The sequence below is a fragment of the Vigna angularis genome, chromosome 1, assembly GCF_016808095.1.
Source record: "Vigna angularis cultivar LongXiaoDou No.4 chromosome 1, ASM1680809v1, whole genome shotgun sequence".
In the NCBI taxonomy this organism is placed as follows: Eukaryota; Viridiplantae; Streptophyta; class Magnoliopsida; order Fabales; family Fabaceae; genus Vigna; species Vigna angularis.
In genome coordinates this window covers 13,326,815-13,347,759 of record NC_068970.1, presented here as the reverse complement: position 1 = coordinate 13,347,759, position 20,945 = coordinate 13,326,815, and the positions used below count along the sequence as shown (strand labels likewise).

Sequence of the window (20,945 nt, the reverse complement as noted above, 5' to 3'; positions counted from 1 at the left end):
CCAAATGCACTTCCAAAACTCTGCTGGACTGCTCCTCCAAGCTCTTCCAGGAGCTATAAACCGTGAGGTGGTGGCTTTGTCTTTAGCTTGTATAATTTTCTTTTAATTACAAAATAAGAAGAAGGGAGGCCATGTGCTTTTGCTTCTTTTCTTTTCTCTGGACTTGCTGATAAGAACCGTGACCTCCACCTCCTTAACAATACTAATTTAATAGATTTCAGCCACTTCATTTTGTAGCTTCTCTCACGGCCATAAGCTTCAACAAGTGTGGCCCCCTCCATTATTTCAAACCATGTGGTAGATACTTATCAAATTGAGTTGGTCGACAGTTTTTCTTCCAGCATGTATCTCTTGTAAATTTGATAAAAGCAAAAACTAGCAATTGTAGCTTTTCAATGAATTGATACGTACCAAAAGCTATGAGGGGACCATTTCAACAAAATTCAGACTTTGCTATTTTGGAGTTCCTACGTGATATGCTTCCAAGTCATCACTAAATAACAAATTAAAGCCTTGGGAATAAAAGTGAGTGGTGGCCCATTGTTGTCTCCTTTATAAAATGACAAAATAAACAAAACCAATGCAAGGTGCACTTCTTTTCCCACATGGCCGTGAGCTACTCCTCTTGTTTCTCTTAGAAACCAAAATGAAAACAAAAGAATTTTGCTTGCATTATTCTTTCCATGACCTTGAGCAAAGTGGTTCCTCATTATAAAATTCACACTTCATTCTTCATTCTTCAACATGAAAGCTCTAAAACCGTGAGCTTCAATTCCTCCAACGTAGCCTCTTCTCTTAGTGGTGGCTCCCACTTTCTTCAATCAATTTCTCTTTGGATGTGAATGGGCCGTGTGGTGTGTATGTGGTTTCCAAACAATGAAAATCTGATAGAGAGCACTTGCAAGAGAACACCCAACTACAATCTCTGCCTTCAAACACTGAAGGTAAGCCCTGGAAGCTCCACAACTGATGTCTCGGGGCTGGCTCTTATCATGGTCAAAGTGATGAAAGCCAAAGCAAACGATGCCTTGAAAATAATCCATGACTTGCAGGGGAAGGGAGCAGGACCTAAGCAGAGAAGAGCCTTGAGTTCTTGTGCCAGTAAATACAAAGCAGTGTTGATAGCTGATGTTCCACAAGCCACCGAGGCTCTGCAGAAAGGAGACCCCAAGTTTGCTGAAGATGGAGCCAATGATGCTGCTAATGAGGCTACCTTTTGTGAGAGTGATTTCTCTAGGAATTCTCCACTCACCAAACAGAACAATGCTATGCACGATGTTACTGCTATTACTGCTGCTATTGTTAGATTGCTGCTCTAGATTTTCAACTTCCTCGAACCAGTACTTAGTTGTATTCACTGATTGTTACATATGTCTTGGAACCTGGTTTTGCTTGTTATGTAAAAAAAAAAAGCTGGTATCTATTTTAAAGCTCTTATAATAAGTTAATTTCATTTTGCTTTCTTTTTGTATATTTAGACATCATGTTCTGGAAGAATATGGTAGTGTACATTTTTTAATGCTTGCCCCTGTTCCTGGTATTTCTGTTTCTATGCAGTTTTGTGCTTAATAAGTGTGCAGTTGCTGTCCGAGAGTCTTTAGGGGAGTGGAGCTAAAATTTGGTCCTCGGTAATTACCGAAGGCTTTTGGCCCTCGGTAATTATCGAGTAATTATCGAAGGCTTTTGGCCCTCGGTAATTACCGAAGGGCAGAAGCCTTCGGTAATTGTTAGCGATAAGGGATTTACCGAGGGCTCATGGACCGTCGATAAGCCTTCGGTAATTACCTTTTACCGACGGTTTTGGACTGTTTCCGAGGGCTTCTGGCCTTCGGTAATGCCCTTCTTTTTTGTAGTGATAGATTCTTCATATTTTAAACTTGAATTAAATTAAGAGTTTATGTAATTGAATACTTAAATTAGAGAGTCAAACATTCTCATAAAATAAAAATAAACAATAAATAAAAAATTATAAAGATGCAAAGATAATCAAATGTGTGACCCAAATTTAATTGAATGAAATTGAGAATATTCATTTAATCATAACACAAATGAAAAAAGTGTGTAATTAAGAATGTGATGAGAGGAAAATTTTCTTTAAGATTAGGGTTTATGCAATTGAATACTTGAAATTGAAAGTAAAACATTCTCATGAAAAAAAATAACAATAAATAGAAATATTATAAAAGAGTAAAAATAATCAAATTTATAATCTAAAAATTATTTGATAAAATGAAATTGAAAATACCTATTTGAACATATCACAAAAAAAAATGTATAATAAGATTGTGATTAGAATAAAGAAAAATACCTTAAATATGTGATTAAACCTTAAAAATTATGTCAAACAATTGAGTTAGTGTATAATCAAAGAAATTATATATATATATATATATATATATATATATATATATATATATATATATATATATATATATATATATATATATATATATATATATATATATATATATATATATATTAAGTTAACTAATAAATTATAGTATTCATTTAAACGAGGACGAGGATAGGCGAGTATGGGGATAATGATGAAACAAATATGCACATACTTATCCTCATCTCGTATCCAATTGAAAACATTGTGTATTTACCCATTTCAATACCTATATCCAATCAATGTGGAGATTTTCTGTCAAAACGGGGATAAGTTTGGATAAAACCCACTATGACAGATTTATTTGTCATCCCTATTTGTGGGTGAGCGATAGCGAGGGAATGATTTGCGGGTGAGACTTGTGTTCAATTCACGAATTTGAAAGTGAAAGAAAGAGGGAATTAGTGAGATTGTGAGATTTTTGAATCTCGCTTCAAGTGAAGTGATTTAAAGGTGATACATGGACAAATATCATTATACCCTCAATGTGAACATGTTTTTTTCACGTGCATGTTGTGTGAGTGTTGTGTGTTAGTTGTGTGAGTGTCTTTAAGGTGAGTTATTAGATTGGGGTGATGAATGTGTGTGGTGCATGGTTAATGATTAACAACTCACAAATGGATGATCTATGGTGAGGTTCCATTATAATAAGGGATGAAGGTTCTAGTTGAAGTTGAAAAAAGGAATAGAACTGATTTGAAAAAGAAGGAAATCAATTCTCATTAACATTGGAACCGATTCCATGATTATGAAAAGAAGTTGGAATCGATTCCAACATGCATGAGAATCAAGTATAATATGCATGGAATCACTTATTCCATACATGTATTTTTGCTTTCCAAGGTTGCCTCTATAATGGTAATGTAACATGTTCAATTCTTACCCTAAAATTAAGTGCGAGTAGACTTCCAAACTTGTTTAAGACGACTTGTGGTGTTCTTAGCATTCCAATCACTATAGTTGGTAGTGAATCTGTCTTTAGTATTGGTTCTCGTGTGCTAACCAAATATCATTCCTCCATTATTCAAGAGAATGTTGAGGCACTCATGTTAACTCAAAATTGGTTGCATGGTTTTGAACTAACCGGTAACATTATTCATTGTACTATGAAATTAATTTAGTTATTTATTACTCTGTGTTTTAATATTATCAATTAACTTTTTTTTATTGTGTTGTAGATAGAGATAAATAAGAGGATGTTTCAAGATAGCAAAATATTATAGATTTATCCATTAATAACTCTAATCTTATAGATGGATAAGTGACACGTAAATGATGATGAATATTAGATACTTGTTTGTTGTGCTTTGAATTCTATTTAGGGTTAAAATTTTGGATTGTATTGTATTTTTTTTTATATTATGGATTGTATTGAATTTTTGTTGTTTTGAATTGTCTCAGAAATTGAAAATCATTTATGATTGAAATTAATTTAAATTTAAATTAGAAAAAATGTTATTTTTGTAAAATCGAAAAAAACTTAATTTAGTGAGCCAATGAGTTAACCCGTTTATCATATTAATCCGTTTAACCTACCCAACTCATGATGAGTCGAACTGAATTCAAATTTTTTCAATTTCCTATAAATAAATTTATTGTCTCACTAAGTGATCAATATGTAATAAGTAGAATCAGATTAAGTCAAATACAGTCCTAAAAAAGCTAATTTAGATATTTTTAGAAACTAAAGAAATTAATTAAAATTTTAAAATTTAAGGGTCTAATTAAAAGAAAAAAAAAGAGTATTTAGAAGATTAAAAAAATATTGGTGCATAAATGGCAAGAGGTTTGAAGGGTGTCAATGAGATTTTGAACGGGCAACTGTGACGGAAAGGAGCAAAGAAGAACGTGTCTACAAGTAAAAGAAGCGAGTCCCTTTCCGTCCACTGTCAAACAGCAACCTGAGTGCTGCTGTTTTGGAATCCCTCGTTCTTTCTGTTTTCGTTTTTCTTTCTCCCATCATTTCCTAAACATTCATTTGATTGGGTTTTTTCTTCTGAACCCTAGCGTTTTGCGAGATGAACCCCTACGACAATAGATACTCTGATCCCGCTTCTTTTCACGCTCGTCGCAGGTACGTTCTCCCATTCTTTATTTTTTTCGTTTGCAATCGTTTAACGTAATAAAAATTCATGTTTTTCTTGTTCTCTTGTCGTAGCGATTTCATTAGATCTATTCCGCCGCCGTCTCTAGGCGGTCGTGGCGACGTGGTTCCTTATGGCGTCTTTAGGTCCAATGGGTTAGGATCCGCACCCGTTGCTCCGGTTCCACCATTTGTACCCCCTCCTGGGGGTTTTAGCGTAGGACGAGGTAGTGGTAGAGTGGGCAATGGTCACGTGAGTGATAGAAAATACGACATAGGTCGTAGTGGCGGTGGAAGAGGTGGTGGCGGCGGTGGAGGCGGGGTTCACGGTTTTCGGGGCTCCAGGAGAGGAGGTAGACACGATAGTGGATCTTCTAGGGACGATTTGAACAATATTACACTTCCGAAGCAGAGTTTTAAGAATTTGGTCCCTTTTGAGAAGAATTTTTACGTTGAGTGCCCTGCGTTGAGAGCCATGTCTGAGCAAGAAGTTATGCATTACCGTGCTTCTAGAGAGATCACCGTGCATGGGCATGATGTGCCGAAACCTGTACGGATGTTCCATGAGGCGAATTTTCCTGGTATTTTACTTGCTTATTCTCTTGCCTTGCCTTTTTTGTGCTTGTTTATGTTACTACTTGATTTTATTTTGCCTAGCGGAGTGTGATGTTGTTTGTTGGGTCAGATTATTGCCTTGAGGTCATTGCCAATCTGGGTTTTGCTGAGCCCACTCCAATTCAGGCTCAGGGTTGGCCCATGGCAATGAAGGGTAGAGATTTAATTGGCATAGCTGAGACTGGCTCGGGTAAAACTTTGGCGTATTTGCTTCCTGCTTTAGTGCACGTCAATGCTCAACCTCGATTGGGTATGTGTTGGATTCCCTGCGTAGTCTGTCATATGCTAAGTTTCCATTTTATTATGTTATGATAAATGCGTTTTCTGTTTTTTCAGCACATGGTGACGGTCCCATTGTCTTAGTATTAGCACCAACGAGAGAGCTGGCTATTCAAATTCAAGAAGAGGCTCTGAAATTTGGGTCTCGAACAAATATTAGAAGTACGTGCATCTATGGTGGTGCACCAAAGGGCCCCCAAATTCGCGAGCTTAGAAGAGGTACTTGGTTCACCTTTACTTGTGTGAGCCTACTGTATTTCGATCTTAATTTTGGAATAACATGAACATGATGACTATATTTTGGTGCTTGGTAGGCGTTGAGATTGTTATTGCGACACCTGGTCGTCTAATAGATATGTTGGAAGCTCAGCACACAAACCTTCAAAGAGTGACTTACCTTGTCTTGGACGAAGCTGATCGAATGCTGGACATGGGTTTTGAACCTCAGATACGGAAAATTGTAGACCAGGTATTATTCGCAACTAACCTGTGACTAGTAATTACTAAGTAGTGGGGATAAAAATCCGTGAATCTATTTCCTTTTGTTTTTCCTATAGTTTGCCAACGAGATCTAGCCCCCTTCCTGCTCAAGTCCCCTTTGTTCTGGATTATGTGTCTTGGGCCATGGCTGTGCGTTTTGAATATTAGTAATGAAAAGCTGGGAAATGAAGAAAAATTTCAATCATGAGAGAAACTGATACTAAGTTAAATAGTACGATAATTAAAAGCGACATTATTTCAAAAGTTGTAGTTAAGGGTCTGAAGAATTCCATTGTTCCACACATTTTCCTTGCCTTCCATCTGCCGGTCTTTAAAATTATTCAATTCAGAAATCCGAAGCAGGCAAGGATGGCAACTTGCGGGTACTAACACGAACCCCCTGACTTTGACTGTTAATACTCGTTTTGACCCGGTTCTGGTACTGTTACCTGATTTTTTCTATTGGGACGCGGCAAGGAGTGCATCAATTATTACTTGCCCTGAATCAATTCTCGTTCCCGTTCCCGTTTGGTACTTTTTATGTGTATATTTTACATCACACACACACACACACACATATATATATATATATTATATTTGTACACATTTTATTATAATAGTTTTATCATTTGAATTATGAAATGATTAAATGACAAACTTAAAGCAATAAATTTGGTTAAATATAATTGTTAACTTTTATTTTCTAAATTCATTTTTTTTTTGTATTGTTTGAATTAAAGTATAATTAACAACGTAATCTATAAGTTATTTAAAATGCATGTGTAAACTAAAATTGTAAAAAATGTTATGACGGTTATTTAGTTGAACCTGATGAAACCTCCTGAACTTGCTAAAACACAACAATGGCGATGAGTATTAAAACTTTAAAGCTGTCACTTGTAAGCATTAACCTGATCCTGTCTCGTGTTTTTGTGGGGATAAAGTTAGAGTGAGCTAAACCTGGCCCGCCCTGTTGCCTTATTAGAAGCAGACCCTCCACTTTCCTCAACTACTCAGCAATCATAAAATTCCTATTCTGAAATCCAAATGGAAGGTTAAACATTTATTGGTACCACAAGATTAGCATACCTAGTACAAAAATATTTTTGACTTTGGTGATTAATTAAGATAGTCACTGATGATTTAATTGACTTTATTTTTACTCTGTACAACTACATAAAATTCAGCTCAACATGTGAGATTTAGTGGCCATGCCTGGAACAAGAAAAGAGACTTCGAATATAGAATACACATCCTAGGGTGTCTTGGTATGATAGATATGCTGGATATTTTAAATAAACTTTTCTCCACAATCATAGCTTTTTGTAGCACTTTGTTTTTTAAGTATTAGTCATGAAAGAATAGAGGTCAATTACCCACTCACTTGCATAGGGAGAATGTGTTCAAAATTATACTCCCTCTCTTGTATGAGGTGAGAACTATTGGTGAGACTCTATGATGCACCAATACTTCAATTTGGATCACATATCCGTGTCTGATACTCTAGGATACTTTATCAATACTTATCAATAAAGTATCTAATCTATAAAGCAATAATACTTTTATGATGACAATAATTTACGTTTTTGTGTTGAAAACTTTAATTCATATGATTTTAATTTGGATTCACACAATAACAATCATATATTAACCACTGATTTTGAATGTTAGATTGCAGCCCTGCAAAGAAATATCCCTGCAATTCATCTTCTGGTGTTTTATTTGTTTGTGACACCAATATCTTGAATTCTTGGATGAATTTTTTTCCAATCAAAACAGCCGCATCTTCAACTCTATTCCCAGAAGTAATAGTCACCATGTTGCCACAACATTGTGCTTTCTTTCCTTTGTCTTCACCCTCCTTCCCTGTTTTGACATACGCACCATGACCTACCACACTCTCCCCTGAAAACAGCAACTTTTGCAACTTCACTCTGAGAAGCAAGAGTCACAACATTCCCATCACAGTCTTCACCTGATGTATTTTCCCCACCAACATTTGTCACATTATCCAACCTTATAACAGCAGCTTCTGTAACTTTCTCAGCAGCAACAACAATAATGTCTCTATTACAGTTTTTGTTCTTGCCTTCCTCTTCACATATATTCTCTTCTCTCCTGTCTTGCCCTCTAATTCCTGCAAAACAATCAACACTCAAAACAGCAGCTTCTGACACTCCACTCCCCGAAGTGATGGTAACAACATTCCCGGTCTTGGTCTCCACGTCCTCTTCACTGATATCCTTTTCTCTTTTCTTCCAATTGATTGAATTTTCAACTCCATCTGAGGGTTTCTTTGCTTTCTTGATGTCTTGCATACTATCTTTCCCAACAACCATACCCTTCTTTACCTCTTTCTTTCCTTTCCTGATGTCATGAAAAGAACACAAAAAATAGGGGAGCTTTCTCTCCTCCAAGGGTTTTCCCCTTCACAAAGAGCTCAAGCTCAATCTACAAAATTATCCAAAAGTCCCCTTCATACCAGGACTCACCAACTACATAAAGGAAACCTCACTTACCTTAACAACTTAACTAACAACTACTTCTTAATCTGTTTCCTCCTATCATAAACATTATATTCTATCAGAACCACTAAATCATATTTAAATGATCAAGATGGATAAATACGCTCAATCTTTTTAAGTGATTGTATTATTAAGTAATTTTTAATTTTGCCTCTTGACCATTCTCATGAATAGTTTGTATGACTTACATTTATAGTTATCACATTCTTATATGACCTGTGTGGTTTTCATATTGATTATGTATAATAGGCGCATTTAATTAATTTATGATTTGAAATATTAGATTCGACCAGATAGGCAAACATTATTATGGAGTGCTACATGGCCAAGGGAGGTTGAAACTCTGGCAAGGCAGTTTCTGCACAATCCGTACAAGGTTGATGCAATAGTTATTCCACTCTCTTATTTTTTTTATCATCTATCATTTATGGATACCTAAATTTGTATTTGCTGTTTCTTCAAAGAAAATAATTTTGTGCTATGAATTGACTTAATTAGATGTCATTTGGTTGATTATTGATGAGTGCATTCTCCCGTGGGTTATCATGATCCTATAGGTAATTATCGGGTCACCAAACCTGAAGGCAAATCAATCTATAAATCAAGTTGTTGAAGTTGTAACAGACATGGAGAAATATCATAGGTTTGTGTCCTCACTGATAATAGACGGTGGCAAGGGTTTATGCTTTCCAAATTAACACTTTAGCTTGAAAATGCAGATTAATCAGGCTGCTGAAAGAAGTGATGGACGGGAGCCGGATTCTAATTTTTATGGAGACAAAAAAGGGATGTGATCAAGTTACGAGACAAATGAGAATGGATGGGTGGCCAGCACTATCCATCCATGGTGATAAAAATCAGGCTGAAAGGGATTGGGTCTTGGCTGAATTTAAGAGTGGCAGAAGTCCAATAATGACTGCCACTGATGTTGCTGCACGGGGTCTTGGTAGGATCATTGTGTTTAGAAGCTTAGGATTTTTTATCTAGGTCTAAAACTTTAACCATAGGGAAAGTTGGCCGGCTGCTGTCCAGTTCTCCTTGATATAATTTGTGGTTTGGGTGTGTACGGGCCATATTGTCAGTATGTTGGAACTGCCTGTAACTTGACCAAGGGATTACTAACTTGCATCCTGAGATGAAATTGTTTTGTTGCAATCAGTAGACTGCATGTTTCTGTTAATTTGGCAACTAACTTTTTAGGTGTCAAGTTATATGGATTCCTGGGTCACAGAGTTCCTTTGATATGGCTCGGATATTGATCTATAACTTGAGGTAACATATCGCGTGTGGTCCTGTAGATTTCATAGAATGGGTTAATGCATGGTGGTTTACATGCTTGACTGAAGGTTAGTTATCAGTAATTTGATAGTGTAGACTGAAGAGATATAAGATCATATGCCTGTCATACGTTTTTTAAGGACATAGTAAAATTGATTGATCCCCCATCCACAATTATGGAGCTGATTGTATTTGCAGCCCGGTCGACTCATGCATGCTTAGTCAATAATTGGATGTGGTAGATGGCATGATGGTGAAGTAGCTCCTTATCCCTGGAAGGTTAAGGTGGGCACATTGATGTGATGAATGTGTTGAGTTTGATCTATTTGATCTCTAGAATCTTACAGCTCAGGGATAAGGGTTTTTTCAATTTTATCCATTTTAAAACCTTACTCTTAATTTCTAATGATGATTTGCTGTGTTGCTTGTAGACGTGAAGGACATTAAATGTGTGATCAATTATGACTTTCCATCAAGCCTGGAAGATTATGTACACAGAATTGGTCGAACTGGTCGTGCAGGGGCCAAAGGAACTGCTTACACATTTTTTACACACGGCAATGCCAAGTTTGCTAGGGATCTGATCAAGATTTTACAAGATGCTGGTCAGGATGTGAGTCCTGCATTGTCTGCAATGGTTCGGTCAGCTGGTTCTGGTCAATATGGTAATAAGAATTTCTTGTTGAAGCTGAAGTTTGTGGTTTTCATTAGGATAGACTGTAAGTGGTTCTTATGTTTTTGTAGGATCAGGGGGAAGTTTTCGCGCAAGAGGACGTGGAGGCTATGGGAATCGAGGTTTGACATCAGGTTCCAATGCCATTCCTCTAGGTTCGAAGAGGCCTTGGCAGTATCTATAGTTTTGATGCTGCTTTTGGGAAATTGAGTTTTATTATGTTGAGCATGCTTGCATGTGACCACTGTTACATTTGAAACAACACAATGTTGGATTTAGGGCAAAAGTTTGGAAAAAAATATGTCGTCGATGATTGATACATGTATATACCTATTTTCCTCCTTTGACTTGATAAAGGCATTAAATTTCTGGTAGCTTTTTGATGGGGTGAGGCCGAAATTTGATAGGATGCAAGAAACAATATCCACTTTTTAGTCCGTTCAATATAATATTTGGTCCGCTGTCTTTGGCTTTCTCACAAGGAATTATTTATTTTTGTAATTTTTTTCTTCAACTACAACATATAGAATATTAGTGTGCAAAATTTTAATAAATATATTTTTATTTAATTAAATTAATGAAATAATAAATTCTATTATTTTTTAAATATTAAATATTCATAATTTTATTATTTTTAATTTTTGAATAGTTTGTGAAAAAATTTATATTTGATATATATAACCAAAACAATAACATAAATTAAATTTAAAGTAATTAAAGTTAAATAGAACTGTGAACTCATGGAAGATTTTCTAAAAACAAACTTAATTAATGATAAATTTACAAAATATTAGTAGACATATTTTGAAACAAATTCACACAATACAAAATATGTGGCTTAATTTGTCCTGTTGTTTTTATGTTAGTCTGTAGAGACTGCAGTTATACATAATAGATTAAAATATTCAGCCAATCTTACATTTTTTTTCTTGTGGACCTCTATGCCGACCCGAAGCCCAGTCCTCGTTGAACGGTACTACAACTATGTTAAGACTAACTTATTTTAGGTTAAATAAGTTTATGATAGTTCACAGGTTAAATAAGTTTATGATAATTCATAATTGATCTGTATAAAAAAAGTATTTCTAACCAGTATTTTAATGTCAACATTTAATAAATATATAAAATTTGATTTTGATAATAAATTTACTATTTTTGAATTAATAAAGTTAACATGTAATTAAGTTTGCCAGTCTCAAAATATTTATTAAACGTTGAACAATACTAGTTTGTACGAATATTAAATTATAATACCGTTTCATTTAAGTTTAAAAATTAAATCACATTTCTACAAAAATTAAAATATGTAAAGTAGCCAAACATCATAAAGGCTTTTTTTTTTCATTTCCTAATGTAATTGAACATCGACCAGGGACAATTTTTTTTTCTTTTTCTGTTAGTCAATATGTAACATCCCAAAAATACAGTGTAAAATCATATAATAGAATAATTACATCTAATAATATTAAGCTCAGTCTTACAAGAAATAGGTTGTGCGCTTACTACCGAACGACCGTACAGAAATAATGAGAAAGTTAAAATTGTACAAAGATGCAATCCTGACCGAACGGTTTACAAAAGAACTATACAGAACGGTCCTACAAAAGAAAAGGAAAAAGATGATCGAACGATCTTCGTACAACTAAACTAAAATACTGACCGAACGGTTCTACTGTTCGGTCTTAACTTCTACTTCGACTAAATTTTCTTCTTCCAGCAACTTGTCTCCTTCTGCTCACACCCACATGGATGATCATTGCAACAGAAAGACAACAAAATGTACAAAACAGACAAGGCATGACAATAGGGTAAACTTATGTAATTCAATTCAAGTATGTAACATAGATTTCACACAATTCAAATAAACGAGATAGTTCATTCACTTATACATGCAAAGCCTAATACTAGACTCTGACTGTCCGGACTCTATGAATTTTGTGTAGCTACGACGTTCGTACACCCAGGTGATGTAGTAACTGGGATACCCTCAACAGCTGTCACCCGAGGTTAGTCCTATCTGTCCACATTAACCATAAGGTCTAGGACCTCCTGTCATTCCCACACATGACTAACCCTTCTCTACGTGAGAACGAGTAATCACGGAATATTAGGATGAACCGCCAGCTTAGCATGCCCACATTCATACTTTACCAATTCCAATATACATTCATGAGATATTCCTCCCCGGAATACTCGTTCATAACCATACTCATTTCTTCTACATCATATTCCCACATCTTACATTTTCAAAATCTCAAATCGAATCAATTTGAACAAAGATCCCTTAGGATACAAAATACCGAACGTAAATCTTCCACCCCGAACAAGACCGAACTCTTGGAGTGAGACCGAGAGGTTTCCAATTTCAAAACGGATCAAAACCGCGAGAGTGAATATTGGGGTTGGAAAGAGACCGATTTCAATAATATTTCTCAAGACTAAAAGAATCGAACGTTATTTACAAAGTGAGTTAATTTAATGAACTGACTCATGAGCGTTTAGACTGAACACCGTAAAGCCTAGGCCGAGTACTAAGACTCTAGGCCGAAACCAATGGAGACAGACACTGCAAGACATTCAAAGGATAGTACTTAAAAGAATCATATGAAGAAACCGAACGCTATAAATACTTAGCTTATTTATGAGTTTAACATTAAGAAAAATCGAATGTCAGTCAAAGACCGAGTACGGTAGAGAGCGAATTCCATGGAGTTTGGACGAACGCTCTTATCATTAAGATAGATTACGAAAAGAAGAAAGAGCGCTTGGTGTAAGACCTAGCACTTACTTAGTACGAGCGCTTGGTGTAAGACCGAGCACTACTTAAATTTATAGAATAAGAGCTTGATAAATATACGATATCAATTAACTAATCGTGCAAGAACGAACGGAAGATACGAATTTTACTAAACGAAGACGCTCGGTTCTCAACTGGAATTCCATCCAAGTGAAGGAATCCGGTTCCAACCGAGTCCACGAGAAAATCGAACGGTCGAAGACCATTCAGTGACGAACATCAATTTTCACATAGAAATACAGACTTAAAATTCATACTCTTATTAATACATTCCTCAACATTTATCTTCATACATTCATACATCCAAAACATAGTAACAGTCATACTTCATATTTCATTCAACATCAAATAAGCATGCCAGCATTCATGAACGAGAATAAAAATCAAATTATATAAGCTTCTCTTACCTCTAACATGACCGAACGTTCACAAGTAGGCTTACTGATTCACCTCTACAAATCCTTCTACCATCAACACTCAACAATTCTCCAAAACTAAACCAAGTAAATATCAAAACACTATCAGCACTACTCATTTTTTAGAAGAGTGATTGACACATGAAACCAAGGCTTGGTTTGCATGTCCAAAAAACCGCACAGTTGAGTGAAGAGAAGAGCTTACCAGCTTAGCTTCACAAACCGATCGGTTCAATCGAAAGCCCTTGACACCGGAAAAGTGGAAATGGTGCATGAGTGATGATCGGAGGAAGAAACGATGAGAGTCCTTAGAGAGAAGTAAGAGCTTTTTAGAGAGAAGGAGGAGAGAATGAAATTTTCAGAAATCTGGGGAAGAAGGGTGCATGCAGAAAGTGGCGTGAAATTTTGAAAACTTAGAGTTTTTCTTCCAACGTCAAAACCGAACGGCCACTCATCTGCTCATACCTGTCTTCCACCATCTGCTTGTCGGATCCCTTTCTTGACACATGTAATCCACTAAGACGGTCCTTGAGTGAATTTTAATGGTTCTGACACAGTACATAGATCAATGAGTATGATATTATTTTATGTTAATTATAAAATGTTTGAACCTTAGAGATGTGGTTTGGAAAGATAAATTTGATGAACATGTCGTTTGTGTTAAATCCCGATAGCCCCAATATTTTTTATGTTTAAAATATTTAATAAAACAATATAATTTTTAAATTCTATTTTCTAATCAGATAAATTGTTCCATAATCAGCTGCCTTCTACGCGTACAATCTACTTATGAAAAACTTGAGAATCAACTCCAGAGTTAAAGAGAAAGAAAAGGAACGACGTACAGAGAGAAAAATAAAGATGAATAATAATAATAATAAGAAAAAAAACAAACAGAGACAGAAAAGACGGCTTTCAGATTCAAGCCTTACATTAAATTTTGGAAATCATATGATAATAAAACTATTTAATAGTTTTTTTGAAAAAATTACAGTAACGCTCTAATTTTTTTAAAATATATTCTTAACACATATTAATCCTTTTAATTAAAAAAAAAAACGCTGTGAATGTGAGAGTGAAAATTGAAAATTTTAATAAACAAAATGGAAAATGATGAATGAGCGAGGGTAAATTGGTAAAATACCCTTCGAAGCATACTATATAAATCCCAAAACCCTAATTCGCTGGTGCGGCCGCTCCGTGAGATAGATAGTGAGTGAGAGAGGAACAGAGAGAGAGGAAGAGAAAATGACGACTAGGTTTAAGAAGAACAGGAAGAAGAGAGGTCATGTGAGCGCCGGGCACGGCCGTATCGGAAAGCACAGAAAGCATCCCGGAGGTCGCGGTAACGCCGGTGGTATGCACCACCACCGTATCCTCTTCGACAAGTACCATCCAGGTTACTTCGGTAAGGTGGGTATGCGCTACTTCCATAAGCTCCGCAACAAGTTCTATTGCCCCATCGTCAACATCGACAAGCTATGGTCCCTTCTCCCCCAGGAGGCCAAGGACAAGGCCACCGCCGACAACGCTCCCTTGCTCGATGTCACCCAGTTCGGCTACTTTAAGGTTTTGGGTAAAGGTGTTTTGCCTCAGAACCAGCCTCTTGTTGTGAAGGCCAAACTTGTCTCCAAGATCGCCGAGAAGAAGATCAAGGAGGCCGGTGGAGCCGTTGTTCTCACCGCTTAGGGTATTTTTGTTTAAAAGGATTTTGAGATCTGTTATTTTTCATGTGATTTTGGTTCTAGTATCTATCTATCTGTCTGAACTCGATTAGTTTAAATGGTTTTTATATTCTCAATGTTCCGGATTATATCTTTTTTTGCTTCATGTTATTTTGTCGATTCCCTGTTTTACATTACGAAATTGAACCTCTTGATTGTTGTGTCGATGCTGATGCTTATGCCTCTGGCAACTGGTCATTATCATTCGTACAAGTTTTCAAATGCATCCCCATTCGCTGCGAAATATCTGCTTATAATATTTTGATTCATGGAAGTTGCAATGCAGCGATATTGGGATCAAAGAATGGATTTGAGCAAATTGAGCCTTGGTTTTGCTTACACGTAAATGTTTGGGATTTCTGTTCATTGGGATGCCTCCCTTTTAACCCTAAGATGCATTTGTATTTCCTTTTGTTATTTGATGTTTATTGGTCAGTGGAATGAGTCACACGACAAAACGGAATGATTTACTGTTTCATTGTTTTAATGTCGTTACAATTTAACGGAAACAATACTGGTACCCTCTCATTTACTCGAATTAGAGGGAAAAGAACACATGGGTATTTGATGAAGTTGAATGAAAGTGTATTTAATCAGGGTTTACATAAATTCTGGATTGAGTTGAATGAGGTGTGTAGTCAGGTTTAATTTGATACTCAGCTTCAACATACCATATAATGAATCCCTGCCGTTTCCTTTTAGTCCTTCCTCTCAATTGGCTGTGTAATTTGGTGTTAACTTTTTTGTGTCTCCTACTATCTTTCGTTTGAATTGGTATAATACCGGATCGAGGTGTTAATTGTAATGCTAGTTTTAATCTGTTTGAGACTGTTAAAACTAGTTACTTGTTGTGGACACTTAAAATTATAATGTGATCACCTATTGCATAGATTAAGTGACTGGTATATGCGTATTTGATGACTAGTTTTTCTTCCTTGATGATATTGGCTGGAGTTTTCTCCTTCCACTTTCAACATTGGTGTGCATTTAGAGGGGTATTACAACTGCTCCAATTTCTGGTAAGGCACCGTAAACCATCCTTTAATTAATCTTTAGTCCAAGAGAATAGGTTGTTTACATCCCTTCAAGTCTTGATTTTTTTTATCGGGAAGGAGAACTTGACGAATAGCTTGCTCATGGCAGTACACTTGATTTGGTTCTGGCCCAAATCATGTCACCATAAAGAGGAAGCCCTTAGCAAATAAATCCGGCCTTTTACTTATGATTTGTTATTTTTTTTTATTTTTAAATAAGAATTATGGATATTTTTTAGGAATTTGAATTGGACTAACCTTGTTTAATCTGAAAAAGTAGACTATACATATACATAACCTGAAGCACTGTTTTTCAAAAATTTCAATTTTAATTTTCTAACATCTCATCCTACATCCCCAACTTTTTCAAAAGTTTAATTTTTAACTTTAATAAATATCTTTTTATTTTCTTCTTTTTCTTATTAAAGATACCTTAATAAATATTTTTATTTCCTTGCATTTCTTATTAAAAACACTCTCACCAATGATCTAATTTAATTTAAAAATTAAATATTATTTAATATAATTTTATATTTTAATAATTATTAAAAATATGATTTATATTATAATAGTAGTTATGTTAAAAAAATCAAAATAAGATAATTAAAATAAAAATAAAATAATAATAATAATATAAAATTTGTTTTAATATATTTAAATATATTAAAATATTAAAATATTAAAATAAATTAAACAATTATTAAAATTTAAATAAAAAAAATTTAAAAACTTGTTAATATAATTTAATTTAATTTAATATTTTAATATAATGTAATATATTTAATATATTAAATGTAATTTTAAACATCATTTTTATTTTTATTATTATTACTTTTATTTTAGATATTATTATTTTTATTATTTTATAAAACTATTATAAAAATAAATCATATTTTAATAATTATTAAATTATGAAATATAATAATAACATTATAATTTTCAATTAATTTAAATATTTGTTAAATTTTAAATAAAAAACAAAACTATTAGCATATTTTACGAATTTTTATTCGATAAAACATTTTTAAAATTTTTATTTTTATTTAAATTTTAATAATTATTTAATTTATTTTAATATAATTTAATATATTTAAATATATTAAATCAAATTTTATATTATTATTATTTTATTTTTTATTATTATTTTTATTCTAATTGTTTTATTTTTATTTTTTAATATAACTATTATTACCATATAAATCATATTTTAATGATAATTAAAATATAAATTTATATTAAATAATATTTAAATTTTAAATTAAATTAGATTATTAAGGTGATGTAGAATAGTTTTAATAAGAGAGAAGAAAATAAAAAGATATTTATTAAAGTATTTTTGATAAAAAAGAGAAGAAAATAAAAAGATATTTATTAAAATTAAAAATAAAATTTGTGAAAAAGTTGATGGTATAGAATAAAATGTTAAAAGGTTAAAAATAAATTATTTTTGGAGATGTAGATGAGATGTTGGAGACGTAGAATGAAACACCCAACTTAAAGAAGTACACCGAAACGGTTTCTGGCTGCCTCACTTAGTTCTTAGTTGGATTTTAAATAGTTAAAACTAGAACAAAAATTAATTTATGTAAGTAAAATCTATATGTCGTATTTCTTAAAGAATTTAAATAAGTAGTATTTTAATTTTAATTTAAATTAAAAATAAAATTATTAATATATTAGGTTTTGATTATTGATTGCTATTTTGGTAGTTTAATATATAGAAATAGTCATATTTTGTTAGAATTAGTTAATTGATTAAAGATTTAGAAAATGGTTTAAATGACATATTTGCTTTTGACTGATTAACAGCAATCTTAATAGTTGTGGTTGGATTGATTTAAAATCATTTAATTAAATAAAAAGGAAAGAAGGAATAAAAATTAATACGTAATTATTTAGCTTATTAGTTCAATAACAAATATAAATAATCTTAAAACTAGCATAATGTCATAATTATAAGAGTGTCTTTATCGAATCCTGCAAAATGTCCTCGGAGAATTCTCTGCCATTCTAATCTAATATTTTTTGGGCTTTTTTCCTGCCCTTTTAAGGGTTTTTTTCCCATACTTCCAAATTTCTAAAGTACCCTCATTTAATGAGGTGTTAGAATTTTACTTCATCAAATCACTTCATTCAATTTTATTAAACGTCCATTTTTTTTCTTATATACATACTCTGCACCCCCTGAAGTTGTTCGTGGTTCGAAAAGTTCAGAAAGTTTTGGTGATGGATGTGGTGGTCAAGGGAGAAGAGGTGCTTGAGGTGGTGCTCCTGGTCCATTACTGTTCGGGGGAGTTATTTTTCGTTAAATTTCTCCATGTCAACAGGTGTACGAAAGCATTACAAAGCTTAATCGATATGGTAATGAAAGAATGGAAAAAAAAATCATGAATTGTGAAGACCAATTTATGTTTGGTAACTAAAGACTCGGAGTGAAAAAATTAATAAAATGACTAATATATAAATAAAAAATCCATATAACCAAGAAGTCCTACATCAATTATAGGAAGAAAATAATTGTAGAGATTTAAAGTTGATACGAAGTTCTATGAGTTAAAATTAAGACACATGACTAATTGATTAAGGTTATTAGGGTTAAAGTTAAGGGTAAGGGTTAGAGTTAGGGTTAGGGTATGGGTAGGTTTAGGGTTTAGGGTTTAAGGTTAGGGTGGTTTAAGGGTTTAGGTTTAGGATTCATAGTTGGGGTTGGGGATAATGTTAGGGATAAGGTTAGGGTGTAGGGTTTCAGGTTTAGGGTTTCAAGTTTAGAGTTAGGGTTTAATGATTTAAGGTTTAGGGTTATGGTTTATTTTTTAGGGTTAATGGTTATGGTTAGGGTTGATAGTTTAGGGTTTCGGGTTTATGATTTAGGGTTTAGGATTAGAGTTTAGAGTTAGGGGTTTAAGTTTTAAGGTATACGGTTTTGAGTTTAGAGTTTAGGGTTTAATGTTTTAGGGTTTAGGGTTATAGTTAGGGTTAAGGTTGATGGTTTAGGGTTTAGGATTTATGGTTTAGGGATCAGGGTGTAGGATTAGGGTTTAGGATTGGGGTTTAGGGTTAGGATTTCGTGTTTAATGTTTAGGGTTTGGGCTTTAAGGTTTAAGGTATTGTGTTTCGGGTTTAGGGTTAAGTTTAAGGTTGAGATTAGGGTGGTTCGAGGGTTTAGGGTTTGGGTTGTGGTTAGGGTTTAGGAATTAGAGTTTAGGGTTTAAGGTTTCCGGTTTAGGGTATAGAGTTATGGGTAGGATTAGGGTTTATGGTTAAGGTTAGAATTTAGGGTTTAGGTTTAGGGTTAGGGTAAGGGTTTAGGGTTTGGTGTTTAGGGCTTAAGGTATAGGCTTTCAGGTTTAGGGTTTATGGTTGCAGGTTTATGATTTAGGGTTTGAGGTTTACGGGTTAGAGTTTAGGGTTAAGTATATGGTTTAAGATTTACGGTTAGGGTGGTTTGAGGGTTGAGGGTTTGTGGTTTAGGGTTGGGGTTGGGATTGAGTTTGGAGTTTAGGGTTGAGGGTTTAGGGTTTATGGTTAGGGTTTAGTGTTTTATGGTTTAGGGTCAGGGTTTATTTGTTAGGGTTTAAGGTTATAGGTAGGGTTATGGTTGATGATTTAGGGTTTATGGTTAGGGTTAACGTTTAGGGTTAGCATTAGGGTTAGGGTTAAGGTTAAGGTTTAATGTTTTAGAGTTTATGGTTAGGGTTTATTTTTTAAGGTTTAGGGTTGTGGTTAGGGTTAAGGTTGATTGTTTAGGGTTTATGGTTTAAGGTTAGGGTTTATGGTTAGGGGGTTTAAGGTATAGTGTTTCGGGTTTAAGGTTTATGATTTTGGGTTTCAGGTTTGTGGTTTAGGGTTTAGGGTTAAGTTTAAGGTTTGGGATTAGGGTGGTTTTTAGGGTTTAGGGTTTATGGTTATAATTTATGGTTTAGGTTTAGGGTTAGGGTTAGCGTTATGGTTAAAGTTAGGGTTATGGTTTATGGCTTATGGTTTAAGGTTGGGGTTAGGGTTTATGTTTTAGGGTTTAGGATTTAGGGTTGGGGTTATGGTTGAGGTTTAGGGTTAGGGGTTTTGGATTTGATGTTTATGGTTTATGATTTAGGGTTTATGGTTTATGGTTTAGGGTTTGGGGTTTTAGGTTTAGGGGTTAGAGTTTAGTTTTTAGGGTTAAATTTAGGGTTAGAGGGATTTGAGGGTTTAGGGTTTATGGTTGGGGTTGTTGTTGGGGTTGGGGTTAGGGTTTAGGCCTTAGAGTTTAAGGTTTAGGGTTTGAGATTTAGGGTTTTAGGCTTAGGGTGTAAGGTTTTTGGTTTGTGTTTGGGGTTGGGTTAAGGGTTATGGTTAAGTTTAGGGTATAAATTTATGGTTTAAGGTTATGGTTAGGGTTAAGGTTTAAGGTTAAGGTTGGGGTTTAGGGTTTAGGAGTAGGGTTAGAGTTTAAGGTTAAGGGTTTATAGTTTCGGGTTTAGTGTTTAAGGTTTGGGATTTAGGGTTTACTGTTTAGGGTTTCGGATTTATGGTTTAGGGTTTTAGGTTTAGGGGTTAGGGTTTAAGATTAAGTTTAAGGTTTAGGGTTTAGGGTTTAGAGTTGAAGTGTGGGTTAGGGTTAGGGTTGGCGTTGGGGTTGGGGTTAGGGTTGCAGTTAGTATTGGAGTTAG

General features: G+C 34.3%; 3 protein-coding genes across 6 annotated transcripts; all 3 read left to right on the top strand.

Annotated features, from left to right (window-relative positions):
- The first annotated feature begins 827 nt into the window (after positions 1 to 827).
- LOC108329326 (cell wall / vacuolar inhibitor of fructosidase 1) lies at positions 828 to 1,339 on the top strand. Its single transcript, XM_017563496.2, has one exon. It carries the CDS (start codon positions 843 to 845, stop codon positions 1,317 to 1,319), a length of 477 nt encoding a protein of 158 aa, XP_017418985.2. The 5' UTR covers positions 828 to 842; the 3' UTR covers positions 1,320 to 1,339.
- A 2,842-nt stretch (positions 1,340 to 4,181) lies between these two features.
- On the top strand, positions 4,182 to 10,800 carry LOC108346358 (DEAD-box ATP-dependent RNA helicase 20). Of its 4 annotated transcripts, none has more exons than XM_017585444.2 (10): positions 4,182 to 4,466; positions 4,563 to 5,056; positions 5,161 to 5,340; positions 5,427 to 5,588; positions 5,684 to 5,838; positions 8,658 to 8,750; positions 8,932 to 9,017; positions 9,094 to 9,320; positions 10,084 to 10,317; positions 10,397 to 10,800. In XM_017585444.2, the coding sequence occupies exons 1-10, from the start codon at positions 4,411 to 4,413 to the stop codon at positions 10,507 to 10,509; spliced, it is 1,800 nt and encodes a 599-aa protein (XP_017440933.1). In that variant the 5' UTR covers positions 4,182 to 4,410; the 3' UTR covers positions 10,510 to 10,800. The 4 variants fall into 4 exon arrangements, with proteins under 4 accessions (XP_017440933.1, XP_052726469.1, XP_052726479.1 ...); XM_052870509.1 differs by having other exon boundaries at positions 4,551 to 5,056; positions 10,403 to 10,800; XM_052870519.1 differs by lacking the exon at positions 10,397 to 10,800 and adding an exon at positions 9,851 to 9,937 and having other exon boundaries at positions 4,551 to 5,056; positions 10,084 to 10,222.
- A 3,912-nt stretch (positions 10,801 to 14,712) lies between these two features.
- Positions 14,713 to 15,351, top strand: LOC108332114 (60S ribosomal protein L27a-3). Its single transcript, XM_017567239.2, has one exon. The coding sequence runs from the start codon at positions 14,787 to 14,789 to the stop codon at positions 15,225 to 15,227; it is 441 nt and encodes a 146-aa protein (XP_017422728.1). The 5' UTR covers positions 14,713 to 14,786; the 3' UTR covers positions 15,228 to 15,351.
- The last annotated feature ends 5,594 nt before the right edge of the window (positions 15,352 to 20,945 follow it).